Source organism: Rhincodon typus, chromosome 17 (genome assembly GCF_021869965.1).
Source record: "Rhincodon typus isolate 14 chromosome 17, sRhiTyp1.1, whole genome shotgun sequence".
Taxonomy (NCBI): domain Eukaryota; kingdom Metazoa; phylum Chordata; class Chondrichthyes; order Orectolobiformes; family Rhincodontidae; genus Rhincodon; species Rhincodon typus.
This window is the reverse complement of record NC_063348.1, coordinates 38,627,190-38,652,970: the sequence shown is the minus strand read 5'-3', so window position 1 is coordinate 38,652,970 and position 25,781 is coordinate 38,627,190. Positions and strand designations below refer to the sequence as shown.

The 25,781-nt window shown below is 41.3% G+C and overlaps 1 protein-coding gene across 1 annotated transcript in view; it reads left to right on the top strand.

The window, feature by feature from the left end:
• Window positions 1-25,781, top strand: part of kiaa1549lb (KIAA1549-like b) — a 236,516-nt gene that overhangs the window by 82,386 nt on the left and 128,349 nt on the right. Inside the window, 4 exon segments of the mRNA XM_048607385.1 lie at window positions 9,591-10,001; window positions 15,937-16,563; window positions 19,154-19,269; window positions 24,493-24,712. Coding sequence (XP_048463342.1) covers window positions 9,591-10,001; window positions 15,937-16,563; window positions 19,154-19,269; window positions 24,493-24,712 — 1,374 coding nt within the window.

The following is a 25,781-nucleotide window of genomic DNA, read 5'->3' as shown; positions in this document are numbered from 1 at the left end:
TGCACTTACTTATAACATCAGGATGTTGGTACTTTGCAGTACCTTTTTGAGGCATAGTTACAGTGGTAGTATAGGAAAGATGGCAGCTAATTTGTGTACAACAAACTGTCACAGGCTGCAAACTGTTAGTGCATAGATACTTTCTGTGGTGTTGATTGAGGATAAACGTGGACACTGAGGAGACCTCCACTCTGTGCTTTGTTGTAGTGCCTCAGAATCACTTATGTACTTGTGTGAGGGTCTTGGTTTAACATCTGATCCGAAAGACAGAGCTTCTGACTCTGTCTGCCTTCTAAGTACACTGTAGGATATAAGCGCAAGTTCTCTGATTGTGAAATGAACCTGCAACCTTCAGATTCCAAGGCTCTCACCTGTAGGAAAGATTTTTTTTTTATTTTAAGTATCATTGCTGGCAATGTTAGGTCCCCAGATTATGGCATCTTGGGCTTCATTCTGAGCTAAGTAGATGGAGATCACAAGGTGTTGGGTGGGGATGGGGAGGCATGAAGTGAGGGAAGAAATGAGAAACTCTCTGGAGCTTTTCTGAAACCCTGGCCTGAGCGCTGTTCATTTTAAATCTGATCCTTCTGTTCTAATTCAGCTGGCAGTTGTTCTTCTGCCAAAAAAACCGAGAGGCACTGACCAAGTAGCTATCAGCTCAAATCTCCATCACTGGCACATGTGCCATCTGGTATTGTGCCACACATTGAGAAATGAGAACGCGAGCCCATTGGTCTTTTTATACTGCACAAATCATTACCCTTTGCAGCCTTTGTTTCAACATGTTTCTATGGGAATATCATCAGTTTGAACCATTGTTGCATCTTGTATATGGATTAAATGTCAATAAGTCAGGATCAGCAGATCTTGTCCAAGAACTACTAGATCATAGAATCATACAGCACAGGACGCAGTCAATGGTAGCCTGTTCTTCCTGTTCTGACTGTTTTAAAGGTCGGTACATTTTGTTTCACTCCCTATGACCCAGGAATATTTTTCTTTCCTGAAAATACAGGGAGTCCCCGCTTGGAGTCTGCGTTGTGTTCCTGAAAATCACAACCATTAGTGAAAAGACTTTAAGTGAAGCATTGATCCCCACAGTAATCAATGTTAAATCTGGAGTTAGGTCCTGTAGGGCCTTGCTCTGCAAAAAAAAAGGTGAAAATATTTTACCTGTGCCCACGAGGTTGAAGCAAAGTGCCACCTGTAGGTTAAATGGCTAACTTCTACAGTAAATAAAATAACTGAGCATCCTACTTACATTGTGCCCAGTAGTGGTCCCTTCTGAGAGCTTAACCTGGGTAATGGGTTGGGGTGGTGGTGATTGCACTGCCTGGGGTCAGTGATGATGGGGGCTGTGTTCGTTGGACTCCGTGCTGAGGCTATTGCATGGCCACTGACTGGTGGCATCATTTTGGGGTCTGCAGCACCCTTCCTTGCTTCTGGGGTCTACTCAGGCCATAGCTTGGTAGGGCAGTGCTTCTTGGCTGGCTGAGGGGCTTTGACCTTCCTTCCTCCCTTCCTCATGACTGGTAAGGTGCCCGGCACGCATTTCCTATAAAAACCACCCCACCCACCACCACTCCCACACTCTCTTTGTCTCCCTCCTTTTTTAGTCATTTATGCTATGTGGGCGTCGCTGGCTGGCCAGCATTTATTGCCTGTCCCTAGCTGCGCTGAGAAGATGGTGGTGAGCCTTCCTGTACTGCTGCAGTCAATTTAATGTAGGTTGACCCACAATGCCCTCAGGGAGTGAATTCCAGGATTTTGTCCCAGCGACAGTGAAGGAATTGCGATATATTTCCAAGTCAGGATGGTGAGTGGCTTGGAGGGGAACTTGAAGATGATGGTGTTCCCCTGAATTTGTTACCCTTGTCCTTCTAGATGGAAGTGGTGGTGGACTTGGGAGGTGCTGTGTAAGGATCTTTGATGAATTTCTGCAACGCATCTTGTAGATAGTACACACTGCTGCTACTGAGCACCAGTGGTGGAGGGAGTGGGTGCTTATGGATGCAGTGCTAATTAAGTGAGCTGCTTCGTCCTGGATGGTGTCAAGCTGCTTGAGTGTTGTTGGAGATGCTCTCATCCAGGCCAGTAGGGAGTATTCCATCACACTCCTGACTTGTACCTTTGTAGAGGGTAGACAGGCATTGGAGAGTCAGGAGGTGAGTTACTCACCGCAGTATTCCTAGTCTCTGACCTGCTTTTGTAGCCACTGTGTTTATGTGGTGAATGCAGTTGAGTTTCTGGTCAATGGTAACCCCCAGGATGTTGATAATGAGGATTCAAGAATGGTACCACCGTCGAATGTCAAGGGGCAGTTGTTAGATTGTCTCTTATTGGAGATGGTCATTGTCTGGCATTTGTGTAAGATGAACGTTACTTGCCATTTGACAGGCCAAGCTTAGATATTGTTCAGGTCTTGTTGTATTTGAACGTGGACTGCTTCAGAACCTGAGGAGACACGAATGGTGCTGAACATGGCGCAATCATCGGTGAACATCCCCACTGTAGGATCGTCCAGTGCTGTGTGCATTTCTGCGTCAGGCCAATGCTCATGGCTGTTCGGGAAGTGAGTAGGGTGGGCAACTGCTGAGCTTTGTCTGATCTGGGAGTGATGTTTGTTTTAGTCAAGCTGGAGTTTGGTGGCTTTTCTGCGTTGTTGCGCAGTCTGCAAGGCCCAGTGTGCCAGAGGGTCCCTGCCATCCCAGCTACCCTCCCATTTCGAGGAGGGGGTGGAGGCAGCTGCTGAGCTCGGAGTGGTTGGTGCTCCTGTGGTCAGGGGCTATGGAGGACACTGCCCCTCTGGCCGTGGAGCTCGGCAGTGCCTGGCACCAGGACGGGCAGCTCTAGTGGGAGGTCTGGGCCTGGTGGGTTGGGACTGCCTGGCAAAAAACCCAGGCAGCTTTTGGGGTACAGGGAGAGGCTGCAAGTCGGAAGATGAAACAGGGAAGGTCGTTCCAAAATGGTGCCAGTCAGGTCAGGTAAGAGCTGCAGTATATCTTGTTAATATGAATCTTCTTGATGCTCAATAAGAATTATGGACCTAATAACATAGCAACATGTTTAAAGAAATAAGTGATAAAAGCGGAAGTTTTAACTACGGATTCCCTGTATATTTAACACACTATTGAAAGATGATGTGGAGAAACTGGTAAAAATCATCTTGACCTTTGTTTTGTTATTTTTTTGGCGAATGTGGGCATCCCTGAATAGGCTATCATTTATTGTCCATTCATAATTGTCCTTGAGAGGCTGGTGGTGAGTTGCCACTTTAGACTGCTGCAGGCCGTATGGTATAGGTAGGTCCACATGACATTATTCCAAGTTGGAGACAGATCTGGCCTGACATGCCTCCGGGGAACATGTTCCTAATGCCTCTAATGGCCTGGCCCTTCTTGGCGTTGGAGGCTGCGAGTTTGGAAGGTGCTATCAAATGAGCTTTGATGAGTTGCTACAGTACATCTTGTGAATGGTACTGAACCACCACTTTGCACTGGTGATGGAGGGAGTGATTGTTCGGGATGGCAGATTGGGTGTCATTTGAGTGGACAGCATTATCCTGGATGGTGGAAAGCTTTTGGAACACTTTGAGAGCTGCATTTTGTTCTTCTAATATTCCCGTGGAGTATCTCTAGACATTTTTACTACATTATAGACAATACAAAAATGTGAGTTATTGTTGTTTATGCAGTCTGCTCAAAATTGAGTTTCAGTTTAAGGAGTGACTTCACCCTGAAGCTGTTTTTGGAAAATATTCATATTTCATCTGCACGAAACATCAAACCTTTTCAGAACGATCGTTCAATGTCAGGGGCCTATTTAGAAATGAAACGGCTGATATTATTCAGTGAATTTCCTTCATTGCCCAACAAAATCACATTAAAACATAACCAAGTGGCCAATTTGAAGCAGAGGTCTCTACATTATGGTTACAGAGCAAGTTGGAAGTGATGATGTGAAGGAGCAGTGTAAACGTGTGAATGGACACAGGAAATGTGACAATAATGCCAACAAAATAGACAGAAACAGGAGAAGCTGGATATTCAGAGCTGCTCCTTCTCAAGTAATCTTACCAATGGTTAATGTGAACAACATATAAATAGTGGCACTTGCACGTTACCACAGCAACAAACACCTCCTTCCATGCTGATAATCCATCCCACACCCCTGTCATGATATAAATTGCTTTGAGCACAGCCAACCCATTTTCACCCACGCATTGCCCCCATTATCACTTATCTCCTTAGCTTCTCTTCTTCTCTGGCATTATATTAACAATCCCTTTGCCTGCTTGAAATTTTTTCTCTCTTTTTCGTTTCTGTGGGGTCCGTCTCCACCTATCAGCTCACTTTATTCCTGACCTCACTCCCCACCCCTGCCACCCCAAACACACCTGTCATCAGCACAAATACATTTTCTAGCTGCTATCAATTCTGAGGAAGGGTCACCGAATTTGAAATATTAACTCTGTTTTCTGTCCACAGTTGCTGCCAGAGCTGCTCACTTTGTCCAGCAGTGTTTTTGTTTCAGATCTCTACCATCCACAGTTCTTTGCTTTCTTAGGTTTCCTTTTGTGTTTCTGCAAAAAGCAGTTTTGAAAGGGCTACTTCCGCTTTTCTCAAAAATAGTGTTTACTTTTCCAAATGTGGAAAAGTATTTAAAGACGAGTTAGGCACAAAGCTTGCGTCGACCATCAATTATCCAAATTTGTGGCATGGGAGAATAACCATTAAGAGAGCAACGTAAATTAATTAACAGTTTATAGGGCTGTGAAAACACTTCAGGCACTTAACAAAAGATACAGGCTGTAATGTATGAAAGCCATTTAATAACTGCTTTAGGAAGGTGTAATTCACCATAATAAGCATTAGGAGCTCACAGTTATAGCTTATAAACCATAATGTCCAAACCATGGCCTGAAGACTGTATAATAACCATGACCCGGCCCTTGAAGCCCAGGATTCTCCTATTTCAAAGCCATTAGTTTCTGAATTGTAGTCCTGGTTGAGTGAGGTTGGGCTGAAAACATTGGAAGGTGCTAATTCCCCCATATCTGACTCAAATCTCACTCCTTTGTTATCACTGTCTGGAATTGTTATCTCGTTTTATTTGGGATTGGAGCTGCTACATACTACAGGAGGTGGGATGTGGGTGAACATACAGGAGCACTGGTTTAACAAATATGTCTGCAAGATAAGGCTTGACATGAAGGTATCAAAGAACCATCTGCCAGTAGTTTTGATTGTCATGAGATCTTTCCTTCACTCTGTTCAATAAACTGTAGACTTATCTGACATCTGCCTCCAAGTCTCAGACATCATCTTGTGTGCACAGTGCTGGTTTCACCAGTCCACATGATCTTATTTTCAGCTCTCTTGGAGGAGGTGTAGAACTTGAATTTTCCATTTTTATTATTCAACTAGGTTGGGTGAGTCATCAGATAATACCAATTCACTACTCTATCCAGCCGGTTTCCAGAATAATTGTTCCATTATTCTTGTAGAAATGAGCATGTCCATTCTTCTCACTATTCCAGTTTCACCTGCACAAGATCACAGTTGTAGAGTCTTTTTCAAGAATTTAACCTTCCTCCTTCTACCTTACTCCCTTCAGGAAGGATGTTTAAAATGAATTTTTTAATGACTTTGAGAGCCCTAACCATCGAACTGAATTTTATGGTTTGGCTTGTTGCTTTGATACCTAAGTGACCCTGATATGACCTCTGAAATAGATCGAATCTAAGGAATCTAGATATGACCAGTTGCTCATTGTAGATCAACAAGTCATCCATGACTTCTTTGCTCAAAGTATTATTTCAGAATAGGATTATGCGGAATATATTCTGGTCACCTTTGATGCAGTACTCATTGGTTTGAGCATGTTCTTTGTTTAATTTTTGTGTCTTTCGATATTGTACTATACATCTGCAACAGTTACAACACTTGTGGCAACATTACGTGATTTCCAGCTAGATGTCAGTGAATTCGAAATTAAAAACAGGTAACAGTGGAAATGTTCACTAAGCGTGGCAGAATCTCTGGAGATAGAAGCAGGGCTGAAGTTTTTGATCAGTAGCCTTCGCTCAGAACAGGGAACGTATCAGAGTTGTTACACATTTTGAGAAAGTACAGAGTCAGAGAAAGCTGGGAGGGTAGTAAAGAACACTATGGTAAACCTGAGATATAGTGGAGGGCAGGAGAGAGGAAATAGCAGAAGAGACAATATTGCAAGGTGGTAATGGTGGGATGAATGAAGAAATAGAAGATGGTTCTAGAGAATATGTGCATTTGAAAAGCAGAATGATTCCAAGTTACTGTTGTTGTAGAAAGAGAGGACAGAGTTTATGATCTGAAATTGTTGAACTCGAATGTCAAGTCCTGAAGACAGTCAATGCCTAAATGAGGAGTGATACTCTGTTCTTCAAATTTGTGTTGATCTTTGTGTGAACAGTACTGGAGGCAGAGGACAGAGTGGGAGCAAGATGGAGAATTAAGATGACATATAACCAGAATCTTGTGGTGAAGTTTGTGGACTAAGTAGAGGTGTTCTTTGAAGTGATCTGCATTCAGTCTCTACAAAATAGAAATTGATGGGACGTGGATGTCACTGATTGGGCCAACAGTTATTGCCTTGAGAAGATGGTGGTGAGCTGCCTTCTTGAACTGCTGCAGTCCATGTGCTGTAGGTAGACTCACCCTCCTGACTGGCGTTGAATTTCAGGATTTGAGCTCAAGACGCCATTTTGTGAGCAGCAAATATATTGTACGAAGTTGAAAGAATTGCAAGTATATAATGGTTTTACTAACTACTTGGAGAGTATGTGGTGGGCAATTCAGTTGCAAAATCACAAGGGAGTAAAGAAGAAATTCAGCTACCTTCAGTTTTCTGATAGTAGTTAGCTGAATTAGCAGCAGAAAGGTACTTACTCTTAACACAGGTCTATTTTATATCCATTCAAATGGGAATCGGATTGAGTGTCCGAACAAACCTTTACCTCTACACAAAATTAGCGTCAGACAATCTCCTCCAATCTATAAACTAATTTTTTAAGACAGCAGCCAACATGAACATTAATCTATCTTCTAAGCCTGACTGCCTGTATGATGTTCAAAAAATGATTATGGATGTAGTTACTGGGCTGAGTTAAAGGTTGAAAGCTTCCAGCAGACAGGCTTGCTGGAAGTGACAATTATTTTGAAGTCGCAATTATCTCAAAATGCTACTACCTGCATTAGAACGAAACGTACTGTTGTATAAATGGTCCGAATTTTCTGGTAGTGTTTTCCTGCCAAATATCTATGGGTACTTAGTTTCAGTTTTCTCTAGGGCACTTAAAAAACAATAATTTTCAGGATGAAACTAGCAAGATCAGCATTTAATGATCCTGTAGATGTGAATGCAGGTGGGATGGTAGGTGAGGACCAGAGATTCCAAAGATTTACCACCTTTTCAAGAAATGTCTCTTCATCTCAGCCCTACCTTACTTGCCCATGACTCTGAGACTGAGCTAATATTCTAGATTTCCCAAACAGGGAAAATATTTTGCTCTATTGCAGGCTGTGTGATGTTGGGATGTTCACAGTGCTGTTAAGGAGACAATTTCAGACTTTGACTCAGCTACAGTAAAGGAAGGATGATACAGTTCCAAGTCAGGATGGTATGTGACTTGGAGACAAAATTGCAGGTGTTGGTGGTTCCCATGTATCTGCAGTCCCTGAACTGAAGTGTTCTTTTAAAAATAAATGAAATTACCTAGGATGAAAATGTTTGGAAGTTGCAAGTCAAAAATTTGCCATTTTTAAACCAAATACAGTACTGGATAAATCACTTAATTTGCATGAGAATAAAATAGATATATTTGTAATAAACATTGGCCCTCACCCCCTCTCTTCCCTCTCATAACAGCGATTGCCCTCACCCCCCCAACAACCCCCTGGTCCTCACCTACCGTCCCACCAGCAGCCACATCCAAAGGATCATTAGCTGCCATTTTTGCCACCTCCAGTGGGATGCCACCACCAGACACACATCCCCCTCCCCATCCTTGTCAGCCTTCCGCAAGGACCGTTCCCACCGGGACACCCTGGTCCATTCCTCCTCTACTCGCAACACTTCCCCACATCTCCATTGCTCCTTCCCTTGCAAACACCTGCCAGTTTGCTTCCTCCCTCTTCACTACCCAAGGTCCCAGACACACCTTCCAGGTGAAGCAACGCTTTACCTGCACCTCATTCAATCCAGTCCGTTGTATTTGCTGCTCATAATGTGGCCTGCTCTACAATGGGGAAAAAGATTGCTGACTGAGTGACCACTTCGCAGAACACCTACGATCTGTCCACAAAAAAGACCCTGACCTTCCAGTTGCCTGCCATTTCAACACACCACCCTGTTCCCTGGCCAACATCTCTGTCTCAGGGTGCTGCAGTGCTCCAGCTAAGATCAGCGCAAACTAGAAGAAGGGAAGCATCATTTTCTGTTCAGGAAATGAGCAGCCTTCTGGATTCAGTATCGAGTTCAGCAATTTTAGGGCTTGAGCACCTTCTCCCATGTCCTTACCCTGACCCCAAACACCAGGCTTTGTCATCACATGGGCTGCTACCACACACAATCTATTGTCAGCTACTAATAGTCCTCATTAGTAGCTAGTCATTCTCCCAAACTGATCTTTATCCAGTCCTTTGTCTGTCCAACTGGTTTTTCTGTCTCTCTTTTGGGCTCTATCTCCACCTATCATTTACTCCTCCCCTTCCCCACCCCATTTTCTGCATAAATGCCAACCTTTTCCTAGCTACCATCTGTTCTGAAGAAGGGTCATTGGATCTGTTAACAGACCTGAAAATGTTAACTCTGCTTTCCCTCCACAGATGCTGCCAGACCTGCTGAGTTTTTCCATCAATTTCTGTTTTCGCCCCTCATTCCAGGATATACTGCTTTAACTTCAAGTAAATGAGACACTTTAAACTATGACCAATAAGTTTTGCATAAATAGCAATAGTATCAGTGTTAAAATGAAGGCACACAGCCTTGTTAAAGTATTTAAATGACCAATCCACTTTCTGAGATTGGATTGGTTGTCCTCCCCTCAGTCCTGTCCTTGAAAGTGGTGAGTTTGGGCCAGGTTAAACTCCTATTTCAGATTTTTCATTTTTTTCAGCCCTTGACCAAAACAAACCTTTCTGTCCTTCTGGTTAAAAGTTCTTGCCATGTGTGATGGTCCATTTTAGTTTTTAAAAATAGTTGTCCTGTTGGAATTTAAGTTACAAGTCAAATCCAAGCAAATTAAATAGTTACTTTCAGAAGAGAATTAGATTAATATTTAAGTCGAAACCTTTTCAGGGAAAAAAGCAGTGGGGTAAAGCTTTCCAAGAGCCGGCCCAAGCATATTGAGCTGACCTTCTGTACTGCATGATATTATGATTCTTTATGTTAGTTTGTTGAGCCAAAAGGCTGTTTTTGCCTGTTTAGTTACATTTAAAATGCCTTATAATATTTTAGAGAGTGCAATAAGCTATCCTAAGTCCTGGCCAACATAGTAAAGGTAAAAGCAATTGTCACACATTTTTAATCCAATACTGCCTATCTTACAGGACCTGGGATGATCTACCAGCTTTTAGACCTTTCTACACCATTGTCTCCTCCTGTACAACGACCATTAGAAACATCTCATTTGACTCCAGGGTGGCCTTGGACTTCCGGATCTCCACGTCAGCGAACATTGTCCTCTTACCTGCGTTCTTCTCCGCACACCAAAGCATCAGCAACAGAGTCAGTTGAGGAAACTGCCACCATACAAAGTAATCCTCTTACATTCCAAGTGATGACAACTCCACAGATGAATAGAAACACTGCCATGGATATAACAACATCAGGAGCAACACTTTCTCCTCAGCCTTCTCTTGATACTGAAACTTACAAAACCTGGCGTACTTCTGAATTATTAATTTCGTCACCACCAACTGGGAGAATGGTGGTGATCCATCAACCGAAAGCGTCTTCAGGTTTGACTCTAAATCCAATCTTTCCCACTCCGTTCGGACCTCTACCAATTTAGTTTATGGCTGATGCTGCAGCACCTTCCGAAACATCTTTGTTTACTGCATCTGGCTTTCTATACCTAATCTGTTCATCAACATCGCTATCTGCTCATAGTTTGACAGTAGATTACAAGGGCCCCATGTCCACTGTCCTGACCACTGATCTATCAATAGGGCCCAGAAGTAAACCAAAAAGTATCCTGCCATTGATCTTCTCTAACTTGCCTTCATCCAAGTCCACAGGACCTGCTTCTAGCTCAACTTTGTGCTAGAGTTCTTCATCATTAATCGCTGGTGTTGATATTCTTCTTTAGTATCTTCAACAGTCTTCATCCAACTTCAACCCTGCCTCAGCTCATTTGCTGTGGAAACCTTGGTCCATGCCTTTCTGACCTCTGGACTCAATTATTCCAACAGCACCTGGCTGGATTCCTCACATTTTATCCTCCGGAAACTTAAGGCTACTCAAAATTCACCTGCCCATGTCCTAATTGCAGCAAGTCTTCTACAAACATGCGTTCACTCATTTAAATCGACTCCCTTTCAAGCAACTGTTTCATGTTATAAATTTCATCCCTGATTTCAACTTCCTCTATGGCCTTGCCCCTCCCTATCTATGTTATTTCTTCCATGCCCTCAAACACCACAACAACCACCCACCAACTCCCCCCCCCCCCCCCCCCCCCCCCCCCCCACTCTGCCCCAGGGTCTCCAATACAGGCCCCATTGAGTAGCGTTGATTTTAATGGTGCCATCGTTGGTTAGACCATAAACCCTGGAATTCCCTCCCTAAACCTCTCCAGCTCTCCCTATTTCTCTTAGTCATTACCTTCAAGCCTACTTCTTTGACCAAGCTTTTGTTCGCTCGACCTGCCATGTCTTTCTGCGGTTCAATATCATATTTTGCTTCAAAATGCTCCTGTGAAGAATTTAAGGATATTTCATTGCATTAAAGGTTGTGTATAAATATAAGTTGTTGTTGGGAGGTCAAGAACCAGAGGTGTAAGTAATCAGTAGAAGAATCAGAAGTAATTTAGAAGAATAATGTTTTCACCCAATGTGTGGTGGGACTGCAGCTCACAGCCTGAATGGTGGAATAGGCATTCCCCTCATCTCATTTAAAAAAACACTAGGATAAATAGTTGAACTGCTGCGACCTAAAGGACTGTGGACCAAGAGCTGGAGAGTACAATTAACTTGGATAGCTGTTTTTCAGCTAGCATATGGCTGATAGACCAAATGGCTTCCTTATGTGCTGGATCAATGTACACTGATTCTATGAATGCTTAAACAATCTCTATCAGGTTACCCCCTTCAATCATTTCTTTCTAGCTTTCTAATTTATTATCTCACTTGTCATCCACCTCACGGATTCTTGGCTTAGTCTTTCTTATTCAAAGTAGTAAAGAGCTGAACTATAGTCACACCTTTTCCTTTCTATACTGCCAGTCACTGACTCCTCCCATAATCCCGACTGAACAGTTACACTTTCTAAAAACCATCACCTTTGTGTCACCTTCATCAGAACCTGCTGTTCTGTGCAGGGTCCTGAAATGTAACACTTCAGATGGAGATCATTCGGCCCATCATAGTTGTGCAGGGTCTTTGAAAGAGCATTTGATAGTCCAATGATCTGCCTCCACACCCCACTCTTTCCCCATAGTCCTGTAACTTTTATTCTTTTTAAGTAGACACTCAATTGGCATATTCAAGGCACCTAATGCCAGTTTCTAATTTGACAGCTGACACACATAAGAAGGAGTCTGATACAAGAGATCACCATCTCAAATCGCTGACACCAGGAATAATTCTCACCCAAAAGAAGAAAAAGTCAATGACATATGATTTCTTCTTTACAATCTTAGCAGTTCTAGAATTCCCAGCTAAGAGGAGGTCCATTTTCATGCCTTTGCCTTGGTGTTAATTGGAGTGAGTATTCTTCTTTCTGCATTAGTGCTGGAATGTGATCAGTATCATTTTGGAAAATGTCAGGCTCAAAATGTGACCTATTTCAGATGCTAATTCCCTTTGAATCTGGAAATCTTCTGATGTAGATAGGGCTGGACTGAGCTTGCACTGTGCTTACACTCCATCCACTTCTATGGGCAATGGAAGCTAGGAGGTACTTCCACAGGTAGGTTTCAGGTTATTTTCATAGTCACTGTTACCCTTGCTGTTTATGGTGATGGCTATCCTCCCCCTTATCTATCAAACCCGGCCTTCCCTCAACTGCCTTCTTTCTCCATCGATTCCCCAGGACTCAATATACTGGCAGCCAATTGGCACAATCTTGAGGTTTCAATCTGGAGAGCTACACTGGGACACTTATTCATCTCTGTGAGGCTTATTTCCCAGATTTAAAGAGGCCCAGGCCCTCAAAGTCATGGAGGGAAAGGATTAGGACGTCGGCAAGTGAGGGTTCTGGGTTAGAGATGACAGTAGCTCTCTTCACTATCTGAATGGACAATCAACTAATGATCAAAAAGATCTCTCACCATCCTAGTTCATTAGAAACGGGGGCCATTCACCCTCCACTCATGTGCTGGCTCTTTGACTAATTGGTGCCACTCTCGCTGCTCCTTCCCCATAGAGCTCTGCAATATTCTTTTCACTTCAAGTATTTATCCAATTTCCTTAAAGTTGCCAAAAAGTGAGATGACTTCACCACACTGTTCGGCAGTGCACTGCAACATTCCAGATCATAACAGCACAATGTGTGTAAAACATCTCATCTCCACCTCCGCCAGCTCTCAAACCATCTCTGGCCACAGTTATTGACACTGATGATGGAAATTAAATCACTAGAATAAATGGGTATAGTATAGAATGTGACTCCTTCATTAACAGTATCACCAATACTGGCCACCAGTTCATTTAGTATATTGATAATCATTGTATCTAATAATGTTCTCTGATATTACAGTGGTAACTCATGTCCATACCCTTTAACAGCCACATTGAAGGTATCATTTGTAACTATTTGAGCCCAAAGATTATCTCCGTTTCTAATGTCTGCTGTGGGTTATTGTTCTCATTGTCACCTCTGACTCAGAAGATTGAGCTCAAATCCCAAACAAGAGTCTTTAGACATCAAATTAAGGCTGGCAGTTCAGGGTTGACGCATGTTGTTGGTGCTGGCTTCTAGATGAGATGTTAAACTGAGGGGTCCCTGTCCACTTCTGAGATTCCAGGGCACTCTATTGCAGAAGAACAGGGATGTATCTATATTGTTCTGGTCGGGCAACATTACTAAAATAGATTAACTGGTTATTATCACATTAAGCTTGCACTGTAAAATTTGTTTGTGTTTCCTACGTTACAACATTGACTACCCTACAGTAGTTTGCAAACTGCTTTCAGACTCCATGAATTCACGAAAAGTGCTATATAAATACAAGTCCCTTTTATCTTTCTCACCTGGTTTAATGGCCAAACACAACACCTACTTAAATCCACAATTCTGACAAGACAAACCCCTTCCAGCATAAACAAAGCTACAAACCATTTGTATTTCTAAAATAGCCATTCAGTGCAGTCAAACTTAGTGACACAATAATTAAACAGACGACGGAAGGACTTCATAAAACAGTACAGATTTTTTAATTGCATCCGACCTCATTCGTTCAACGTGGTTACTGTGTTTGTTCATAATGTCCAACTTTGTTCTTCTCTACACATTGGAAAGAACAATTGTCTTCCAGCGTTCAAACTCCTTCAGCCAGCTTTATGAACCAAGCCCTATACTCTATTTAATTCGATCTTGTGATGTGAATGTAGTTGGCACAGATGGAATTTATTGCCGATCCTCTGTTTGCCTGATGGTGATGAAGCTGAGACATCAACTAATGCAGCCTGTGTGTTGAAAGTATTTGCACAGTGCAGGTAGGTAGGGAGCAGTACTCATAATATATGGAAGCAATGGGCAAATTTGCCTCCGAAAGCCTTGAAAGACACAGGAAAAATCTATTGGGCTGGTGACTAATCAAAGACATTTTGACTTCATACATGAGGGAGACATAATGCGTGAGGAGTTGCTCTGCCATGCTTACATACTCCTTACTCCTATATACTCATTCAATCATAGTTTCTCTAGTGAACCAGGAGAGAAACCTTTAATGGGATGGAAGCTGGGAAGGTAAGTGGCTGTGGTAATTGTGTCGTTGACTTTCTCTTGGCCAGGTTGGAGTCCTGGGGTGGTTAGTCGAGGGGAGGTGGGGGCAACGTTAGGGGTGGGTGGTTTTGCTGTATCATCTGCAAGGTGCGGCGGGGATGTGTCGTGAATGTTAGAAATAGAAGGATACTGCAAGGAGCAAGCAAGTATCGGTAGACTGGAAACAGTTGTCAGGAATAAAGTGGTCTTTTTCCAATTGGCAGTCAGTGACTACTGGGGCAGTAAGTGCTGATTGATTGGCAAGTGAACTTTAATTGATGGGGACATCACCATGCAGAATGCACCAGTTAATGACAATTGACAGTTAACTGCAAGGCCTTCTTAAATTTTAAGTCAAACTGTTTGAGTCTGATTGGTTAAGAATTTGCCCCAAGAAATGAATCACTATGAGCTATTTTGTTGAGTTGAGACAGGGACAGGGTATACACGTGTACTTTCTGTCTGCAAAGAACAGGGCCCTGGATTAAATATGTAGTTCCTGGTATAGTGTATCACAGTGTGAGCCCAACTGATAATCCCAAATTAGTTGTCAGTGTAATTCTTCACACACTCAGGATTATTGAATAAATGTTGTCCAGTTGTGGAATCACATTTCATGTTGGGCACTATGTTGTGAGATTGGCAAGTATGGGTTCTTTGCATATGGTCAATACCTCACCTGTCACAAATAACCAAAGGGATATGCTGTTGATATAATCTTTATGATGTATGACCTATATACCTGATAATTCACTGGCCTGAAAACTGTTGGTTTTCCTTTTAAATGGATATTCTAGTGAATTGTCTTGATGAATGCAAGATGAATAGCTTTGGCAATATATGTCATTATTGATCAATGTTGTATCAAGTGTTAAATTTAAATGTGTGTGTGAGATCGGAGGTGCAGTAGAAATAGTAGTGGCTGCCTGGTAAAAAATTTGCGGCTTTGCACGAATAATGCAATTGAAACATATTTATTGTACCTCACCATTCTGTCAAAGGGTGTGTTTGGGGAGATGGATTTGCTTTATTTAACAGAATGTCTGTTATTTTGACATTTTTGTTGCTAAGTTATGCTTGTTGACTTAACCCAATTTAAATAGTGTGGTGTATAAGAAATTTCTGATTCTACTTCTGTATGAGTCCAAATATCCCATAAATCAACTTATATACAGAACATTACTATGTGACTGCACCACATAGGTGGGTTAGCAAGAATATATAAGGAACTCCTGAAATCATTAAAAAAAAATCTCAAGAATAACCCTTGATTAAGGCAATTGACACGGGTAGGGAATTCCAAACATTTCACCCAGCAACAATAAAAAAAATCAATGATATAGGTTTGTGGCTTGGAGGGATACTTAGAAGTATTGGTGTTGCCATGAGCCTACTGCTCTTGCTCCTTTGGTTAGTTGTCGCCCCAGGAGATGTGTTTCTCAAATGCCACAAATTAATGCAAATGAATTTTTAAAACCACAAAATGAGCCATTAGGGATTCAATTGCTCCCACAGCTTGCTAAAGAGAGACCACTGCAGCAGGAGCTTGAGGATTCGTATTTACTGATTCATTGCAAAATGAGATGTTTCATCTTCCCAGCCGATGGACGTTATAGCAGTTTTCATGACACAACCATCCCTTCTCCAATCAGCGAAGCTATGCTGTCACCCTGCATGTCATTCTATAATCCATGTATATGTACACAGGGATGTGTTATTTTACCTCTGATTCTTATTCTGTCATTACAGCTTCACCCTTGGCCAGCTCAGATGACACAAAAGCCACACCGCTGAACCCATCACCTCCATCCACAGCACTTGATTCTCTTAGGACCCTGATTGACTATGCCTCTGAGGTAGCTGAGACAACATCACTGACAGCCCATCTTTGGCCAACTCCATCAACAGCCAGTTTCAATGAGACAGCGAATGCCCTCAACCAATCCACAGCGTCAAGTGCCGCCTCTCAAACTGCCCTGATGACGGGGCACCCGAGCACAGTGAACAGCACAACCTTAACGCCTTCCCATCAAAGACCAGCCTCATCCAGGGTGGCATCAGCCCGTGTGCCCGATGTAACCGTGGTCCCACGCCCAATGCGGACGGCCCCTGCAACGCCGCTGACAACGGTCACCACGGAGACGGGCGCCTGGACAAATCCCCACCCCGAGACTGGCAAAATGTCGATGGTGCCTTCGTTAACGTTGACAGCGGCTTTGACTTCAATCACCACGGCAGCCCTGGCACCAAAGGACACACTGGCATCAGGAGACCATGTGACAACTGCTGCCAAGGGAACAGCTGGAACTCCAGATGGCTTACCCATGCTGCCTAGTCTGACCTGCAAGTTGTCAGATCAGCTCTGGGTTAGGACAGGTAGTGATACATCTCTAAATCTGTGGTTACATGAAAGTCAGTTCTTGATTTTTAAAACGCCATATCCCTCTAATTTGAGTCTACACAGAATTCTGTCTTTTTTTTAGAATCAGAATGATTTGACTCTTCGTCAAACCAGATTTTCAGCCAATTGTTGGGAACCAGCTGCTGCTGGTTTGGGGAGGAATGTGGTTGTAAAATTTCTGTTATTAACATTAGAAATTATTATTACTTCCTGCTGGGAGAGATTCCACTCTTTCCCAGTTGATGATCCCTAGCTTTATCATAATATTTTCCATGAGATAATTCTAGCTTAGATTTGTTTGAAAAAGTTCTGTTCTGTTAAAGAGATAAAGTTCTCGAGAAAGTTTAATACATATTTGCAGAGGAGAAGCTATGAAATCATCCCTAATACATCGTCCTCCCAGGAATTTATTGGAAGAGAAAACAATAGTTTCCCACACTTGGCAGAATTTCAGAATTGTTGAAACTTCAGATTTAAAAAGTGTTGGATACAAGACCAGGGTCTATTTTTATGCCTTGAAAGAAAAGGCTGGATGGTTTCCTGATAGACGTCTTTACAAGTATGAAGGAGCTTGATCAGGGAAGCATTAAAAAACCATGGGATTATAACTAAATGATAGTCAATAATGAATCCACTGGGGAATTAAGGAGAAACTTCTTTAGCCAAAAAAGGGAGCTTGTCACCATGTGGATTAGTTGAGACAAGTAACATAGGTATGTTTAAAGGGAAGTTTTCACTTGTTCATTCATGGGATGTGGGCATCATTGTCTGGGACAGCATTGATTGCCCATCCCTTATTGCTCTTGAACTTAGTGCCTTGCTCACTACGACAGAGGGTAGTTAAGAGTTAACCACATTGCTGTGGATTTGAAGTCATATCTAGGCTAGACCAACTAAGGACAGCAGATTTCCTTCCCTAAAGAACACTAGTGAACCAGATGGGCTTTTACGATAGAAAAGATTAGCTGGAGCTTGCCAGTTGCAAACTGACAATTATGTTTTCTCCTATATTAGAAAAATCCCACACTTCAAAAGCACTTCTTTTACTGTAAAGCATTTTGAAATGTCCCGAGGTAGTGAAAAGTGCTGCAGAAACCATTAGCCAAAAAATATTTACATGGAGAAACACAACAAATCTTACAAGTCTCATTCTTACTCTCAAATCCCATTATGGCCTTGCCCCTGTCAACTCTGCAATCTCTGTCTCTACAACCCACTGTGATATTTCTGTACCTCCAACTTTGGCCTTTTGTATATTGTATTTCATTAACACCACCATTGGTAGCTGTAACCTCAGTCCCTAAACCCTCCTGTTCTTTCCCTGAACCTTCCCACTTCTTCATCTCTTCCTCTCTGCTCCTTTTTTAAGACTTCCTTCAAATCTACCAAACTTTATTTCTACTAATGTCACCTTTTGAGGCTTGATGTCAAATTTGGGTTTATGATTATTCCTGAGAAGTGGTGGAACATTTTACTATATTCGGCATGCTATATGGATGTAGGTTAGTGATGCATCTAAAGTTGAGAGTTCAACATTCATCGTGAATACAGCTAGTTCAATATTAATTGTGAATACGCCCTGTTACTCACATGCAGTGATATTTAAATAAAGTACTGGTATCAATTTCAAAACAATTTAAATTACCTTGTAGTTGGGTGATAGCAAAGATTCCAATGTGTTTCATTTAGAATTTCTAGACTAAGCACTTAATTTTTGATGAGTATAATTATTAATTCAAACTTCTTAAACAGCCTAATGTAAACTGATAAGTTGAATAAATTTAACAGTCCCAGAGGGAACAATGTGTCAATGTCTCTGTGAACATAATATAGAGAAGATCTCAAGCAAACTCTGTTTCATTTATTTGGTGAGAAACAGGCAAAATCTAAACTAAATAGAGAGAATTTATGTTTCTGCAGCACTTTTCACTACCTCGGGACATTTCAAAATGCTTTATAGTGAAAGAAGTCATTTTGAAGTGTGGGATTTTTTTAATATAGGAGAAAACATAATTTGTCAATTTGCAATCAGCAAGCTCCACAAAGTGATAACGACCAGCTAATTAATTTTTACACATTCTCCGTTGGAATTTGGGGACTTCCATGCCTTTCTCAAAGTAGTGCCATGGAATCATTTACCTCCACTAGAGAGTAGTTGGGGTGTGGTTTATTGTCTCTTCTGAAAGATGGCACCTTGGACAATGCTGCACTCTCTCTGTGTGCTAGCCTTGATTTTTGTTATAATCTAGATTTCTAGAGTGGGGCTTGAACCCACTACCTCTGATTTAGCAATAAAAGTGCAATTCATTGCATTGGCCTATTATATCTCCTCCATGTGGTGGGTTGCAGTTAAGTTATATGTTTGCAACAGATCTGTGACTACTTCGGTACAGTTTCAAGAGCACCTGGGATAAATGTAAATTCCGTTTCACATACTTTCCTGAGGTCACAAAACATAGACCTGAAGCTGTTGAGAATTGACACATTCAGACATTCACGGTTATCTTTTCCTCGAACTGTCTTCTGTTTGAATTTAAGCTTATACAGATTTTCTTAACTTTGCAGTTGCGACAGTGACATCAAGAAAAATTCGAGCAGACATAATGCTTAAACAGAACATGACAAGAGGACTTACACAGGCATTGAAGCGAGCTTTTTTCACTAATGATGTACAGGCTCAGGTCAGTGCTTCAATGTTACAGAGCTGCTATTTCAAATATAAAATATGTGACACTTAGAATTCATTCTATATTAGTTGAGCAGAGCTTCTTGTAAAAGGTTGCTGTGCACAGTGCTTTAAGCTGGGTACAGTCTCAGATTTAAGAAGGAACTTGAGAATTCTTGCTAAGAGACATTAAGGTTTCTTCAATTTGGAATAAAGTTGAGTAAGTAACTGTCAAATCTGAGAGACCGGACTTCTTAAGTGAATTCTTTCCCTTCCCTAACACGTGGCCCTGCGATATTTTGACAGCTTCTCTGAGGAAACCAAGCATACAGTAGGTACAGGCCAGGAGATCCGATGCAAATGTGGTGTAAAGGACTTAATCTATCAATCTACCTCTGTCAACTGTCACATTTACTTTAAATGCCACCATTCCTTCATGTTTAGCTCATATCTTTGTAATGATGAAGTGGCCTATTTTTCACTCAGTGTGAGCAAAATTGAAAGAGATGTAAATCAGAAAGACAAAATTGCTTAACTGAAATTGTGCTGATGCAAGTTAAAACCTAGCAGTAAAAGACCTCATTTGCTGTTTTGATTAGAATTGCTTCATTTGGAGCACTGGATAATTTAAATGCTTTTCAAGTGAGAAAGTGACTGAATTAGTAATGGAAGACTGCCCAATCTGTTGAAATGTGTTTCTCATGCTTCAGGTAGCAGACTTCCAAATGAAAGTCAGCTATTTCATGTTAGTTTCTTCTGCAAAACGCACTTGCTGTCATGGGCTTATGGGAGAAATAGTCTTCCAACTGACCTTAGAAGGTCACAGCAAGTAAATCTTGCAGGTTAACGTTTGGGGCTACATTAGCTCAGTGGTGATAATCCAAAGGGGTGGACTAATGATTAGAGATAGGTTCAAATCCCAGCAATTAGGAATTTTAAGTTCAATAAATATAAATAAATCTGAAATAAAAACTTTTTTTTAGTCAATCATGTAATTTTACACTCGGGGCCACTAATGTTTCCCAGAGAAGGAAATCTGCTGTCCATCTTTGATCTGTGCTGTATATAACTCCAGACTCTCAACAACTTGGTTGACTCTTAGCTCTTATCTGAAATGATGTTGCAGTCCACTCAGTTTAATTCAAGAAGGATGCTCACCCCCATCTTCTCAAGGCAAATGAGAGTGGGGTAGTATTCCGGGAATGAATTGAGTTCTTTAAAACAAAATCTTTGTGGACGTCTAGCGACATTCTTTGACATCGCTAGTCAAAATCCAAGAATTCCTTCGCTAAAGTACTGGACTGCATTGGTTCAAGAAGGCAGCTCACCACTGCCTTTTTTAGGGGCAGTTAGGAATGGGAAATAAAAGCAGTCTTGCCCATGACAGCCACATCTGAGAATTAATTTTAAAAAGCCATCAATCTACACAATCTGTGCAGCAGTCAATATATTTAAATATTTTGAAGGGGATAAAGTTGATTACTTTTTCCATAGGTGTTGGTGTAACAAGATTTTGTTTGGGAGGATGAACTTTTCCATTAACTGATAAATGGGGAAAGTTGCCTGTCTCTGTTTGCAATGAACAACTCAATAAAAAAAATTACTTTCTTCAAAAAGGAGTTTCTTTTCACAGTTGGGAAGAACCTGCAGATGCTTGTTTCTAGTGGCTTGTGTGATTTTGAGGCAGAGAAAATGCGAAAGTGAGTGGGACTCATTTGGATATCTGTTTCACTGAGTTAGGATAAATAAGATGGGCAGAATGGTTAACAAAGTCTATACCTTTTTATGAGCAAGTTTGCAATTATAGGCCAGAAAAAGGCATTATCATCCTACGCTAAAATAGAGAGTTCAGTCCATTAAAAACTGTTATGTTTTGTAATATTCCTCCAGCTTCATGCTGTATGAAGTGAGTAACTGTAAATTGGGGTATTATACAATGACTACATAGAGGCCGGTATCCCTTCACCAAATCTTACTTACGCATGAACAATCCTTGACTAAGTACTGCCTTATACAGAATCAGGCACTACAGTGTCAGTATCTCTGACACTCAACCTTTTTATGTCAGCCAGGGCTCCCTGATTGGAGCTTTAATCTGGTCCAATCAGAGAAATTACATTCTGAGGTCCAGCTGGCTGACCTTGTTACAATGACTATGTATTCTGTGTTCTATAACAAGGATCCACCAGTTGGCTTTTGGAACCCGCCACTTCATTAAAAACTTCCAGAACACATAGAACATGATGCAAGTAATCTTTTTCAAATGACACGTTTATTATTTTTGCATTGCTTACTTTAGGTTAAACTTAGTATTGGTACTGCTTTTATTGTAGGCTCCTGTCATGTTGTAAAAGCCAGCAACAAATTCAGGAACGAATAATAACTGGACCACCAGATATGAGCTTACTTCCCAGTGCAAATGTGTGTGTAATAAAAAGCTCAGATATTAAGTTTTTGGTATTTATGAATAGCTGCCATATATAAGCAGGGGCCAACTGCCAGCTGAGAAAAAAATGAAACTTGTGAGCTTTGTCAACAGGTTTTGGTTAATTGGTTAATTCTTCAACTGTTACCCTGCAGAACAGACAACAAATATAATTCAAACCTTTGCACCGCACAATCAATTTAAACATAGTCATAAAATCATACAGCACAGAAACAGACCCTTCGGTCCAACTCGTCTGTGCTGAGCAGATATCCCAACCTGACCTTGTCCCAAATGCCAAAATGCAACACGTCACATTTACCTAAATTAAACTCAGCCTATTGGCTCATCTGATCTAGGTCCCATTGTACAGAGATAATCTTCTTGACTGTCCACTTCATCACCAATTTTTGTGTCATCTGCAATCTTAGCAACCATGTCTCCTATATCCACATCCAAATCATATTTATATAAATGACAAAATGGAATGGACCCAGCACCAGTCCTTGTGGCACACCGCTGGACATAGGCCTCCAGTCTGAAAGGCAACCCTCCACCACTACCCTCTGTCTCCTACCTTCAAGCCAATTTTGTAGCCCATTGGCCAGTTCCCCTGGATCCCATGTGATTTAAGTTTACTAACTAGTCTACCATGTGGAACTTCATTGAATGCTTTGCTGAAGTCCATATAAACAACACCTTCATCAATCGTTTTTGTCACCTCTTCAAAAAACTTAATCAAGCTATGACAGGTGGGAGTGCAACATGACTATGCGATCTGCCAGAAAAGGACTCCAAAAAGGCAGGAGTGGAGAACCAGGTCACCTGTCCTCCAACTTCACAGATCGTGGCACATCTCCTTCACCTTCTGTTTTTTCCAATGTTCAGGGTGGGTGCAATTTCTTGAGTTGTGCTTCAAGTGTCAGAAACAGGGCAGTGAAATTTATGTCACATAATGAGATCTTTAAGTAGATTTGTTCTTGAAGGATGTTGATTTGGCAGATCCCTTAAAATCTCTTGTGAATTGTGAACCCATGCTTGATAAGTCCTGTTCTCTATAACTTTGATAGCCATCAGTGGATACAGTTACTGAATTGTCATTACAGGAGAAGACCAATCATCCCATTATCACTGAGTTTTTGCTGGCTCTTTAGCTGAAGTTGTCTCATTGCTTGTTACATTTTCTCACTGTTTCAGCAGCAACTTGCATTTCTTGAGCAACTTTTAATATGTTGCAAGGTGCTTCACACCAATGTTATCAAGTAAAATTTGACACTGAGCTGCGGGATCTGATAACAGCCTGATCAAAGTGGTAACCTTTTAAGGAGTATCTTAAAGGAGGAGAAGAGAGTTCAAAAGGTGGAGATATTTAGAGAGGGAATTCCGGGCTTAGATCAGGAGTGTTTATGTCAGCAAGCATGGTAGTGATGAATGAATGCTGTAGACAATCATATAAGCAATGGAATAAAAACAGATATTGCCAGAGAAACACAGTAGGTCTGGCAGCATCTGCGGAGAGAGAGCAGAGTTTACATTTTGAATCCCTTTAGAATTCTTCTGAAAAAGGGTCACGGGACTCGAAATGTTAACACTACTTTCTCTCCACAGATGCTGCCAGACCTACTGAGTTTCTCCAGCAGTTTCTGTTTTTGTTTCAGATTTCCAACATCCATAGTTCTTTGTTTCATGTAAGCAATAGAGTTTTGTATGAGCTCAAGATTACAGAGGGTGTAAGGTGAGTGGCTGCCAAGGAGAGTGTTGGAGTATTCAAGTCTAGAAATAACAAAGGCAAGAATAAGGGTTTCATTGATGAGTGTATCCTGTATTTCTTTATAATATGTTTCAGACAACTTTTGAATAATTATCTAATTCCTTTTGCATCATTGTCATAGTCAATCCAGTGTTTTCCAATTCATTTTTCAAGTGGTGATTCTGATTCCATGCTTTTTTGTTACTGCCTTGGTAATGAGGATAATAATATTTTACCATCTAACTTCTCAAACCTTTGATCATTTTGAAAGCTTCCAGGTCACCAGTCGAAAAACATTGACATTTCAAAACTTGTTATCTAGCATGTAAGTGCAGACAAACATTTGAACTGTGAAAAAAAATCAAATTTCCTGCATTAACCTTGAAAGGGTTACAGCATAGATTCACCAGAATGATACTGGGGCTAAAAGGTTTGTATTCTTAAGGAGAGTTTGCATAGCTTGGCTTGTATCACAATTCAGTGGTGACCCAATGTGGTAAAGGTTCAGTAGGATAGGAAACTGTTTCCTTTGCAGACCAATCAAGTTATGAGGACACCATCTTAAAGCTGGAGCTTTTAGGGAATCAGCAGGTATTTCTTTCACACAAAGTGTAGGGACTCTTTCCTCCAAAAGAGTGTGAAACCTGAAAGTCAGTTGACTTTTGAAGATGTAGAATGATAGATGTTTATTGGGTAAGTTACCATTGGATGTGGGACTAAGACAATTAGTTCGATTCATGGAACAATGTATGTTAACACTTCATACATGTTTATGACAAGCCTGGTCTAATTGAATGACAGAGCAAGTTTGAGGGGCTGAATAGCCTGCTCCTGTTTTTATGTTCACATGAGTTGGCTGTTCCTTTCAAAACACCATTCTGTGCGAAAATTATTAAAAGATCTCCATTCACATAACATTAAACAAGGTAGATTCAATAAAAATACATTTCTTCATGGCTTTCGTGGCCTCAGAACCTTCCAAACTGTGTTTTGGCCAATGAAGTACTTCTGAAGTGTCAGCAAGATTGTGATGTAGGAGACATTAAAAAACTATTTTGTTCCAGATTGAAAGTCTTGAAAGAAGAAATAAGGTGTTTATTGGGTTCTACGCTGTAACTGGGAATGAGGTTTACATTCCATCCGCTGTTACTGAAGCAATTACGATGTATGGAATTGAGAACTTCCGCCAAGACATGCAGCAACATGTACCTGATCTCCAGTCAGTCCTGATTTCTGCCTCTCCATGGGCCCCACCCCCAGCCCGATGGTTCCAGTTAAAAACAGGTGAGCGTTAAGTTTTTTTTAAAAAAAGTCCAGAAGTTTGCTTGACTTTGGATGGGTGGGGAAAATCGATCAAGGTTGCTTGCCCTAAGCCACTTAAGACATCTGGAACATTATAACTAGGCTCGTGGGATCATCACTGCCAACAGCCCCTACTGCTCCCTCAGCTGTGTAATATCCTTGGGAGAGACAAACGACCAGAGAGAGAAAAACACAGGGTCAGTAAATAAAACTCCTCTTCAGCTCCCTGTTGCAACCAAAACCTGCCAAATTCTTGACAGGCCCAGCTTCATTGAATTTAGGGAGCAGTTTGTCATTTCGCTGCTCAGCAGTTCCAAAAAGCTTCTGTCCCTCATTGTAAGTTAGGTCTGGTTTTCAGTTAGCTTTTGCAGCAAAAGCTTAATGTTTCTTTATGGGATTTTGCCAGCTGAACAAACTCAGATGCATTAAACAATAGCTGATATCTCAATTTAACCATTTCTGCAGAATCAGAAAATTTAAGAGTGGAGCAAGTTGATCCCCAAACGCATTACTAAGCCTGATTTGGATTAATAAGGAAGAAGTTGTATTTAAACACTGTAGAAGTGTCGCAATCTGTCAGGATGGCAGTTATGAATAACAATAGCTTCCTTGTAGTCTTGTTACATTCGTTATTACAAAAGTATTTCAATATAAGAAGAAAGATGTCCTCCTACATTGGCATAGAGCTTTGGTGAGACTGTACCTGGAGTATTGTGTACAGTTTTAGCCCCCTTAACTAAAGAGATAGTATGTGATAAATGTTCACCAAATTGACTCCTGGAATAATGGGATTGCCTTATGTGCCCTGTGAGGAGAAATTGAGGATACCGAGTCAATATTATCTAGAATTTAGAATAAGGAGAGAAATTCTCATTGAGGCATTCAAAATTCTTACAGAGCCCAACAGAAACAATATTTCAGAGATAGTAGGAACTGCAGATGCTGGAGAATCTGAAACAACAAGGTGCAGGGCTGGATGAACACAGCAGGCCAAGCAGCATCATAGGCCTTTTCTGATGAAGGGTCTAGGCCCGAAACGTCAGCCTCTCTG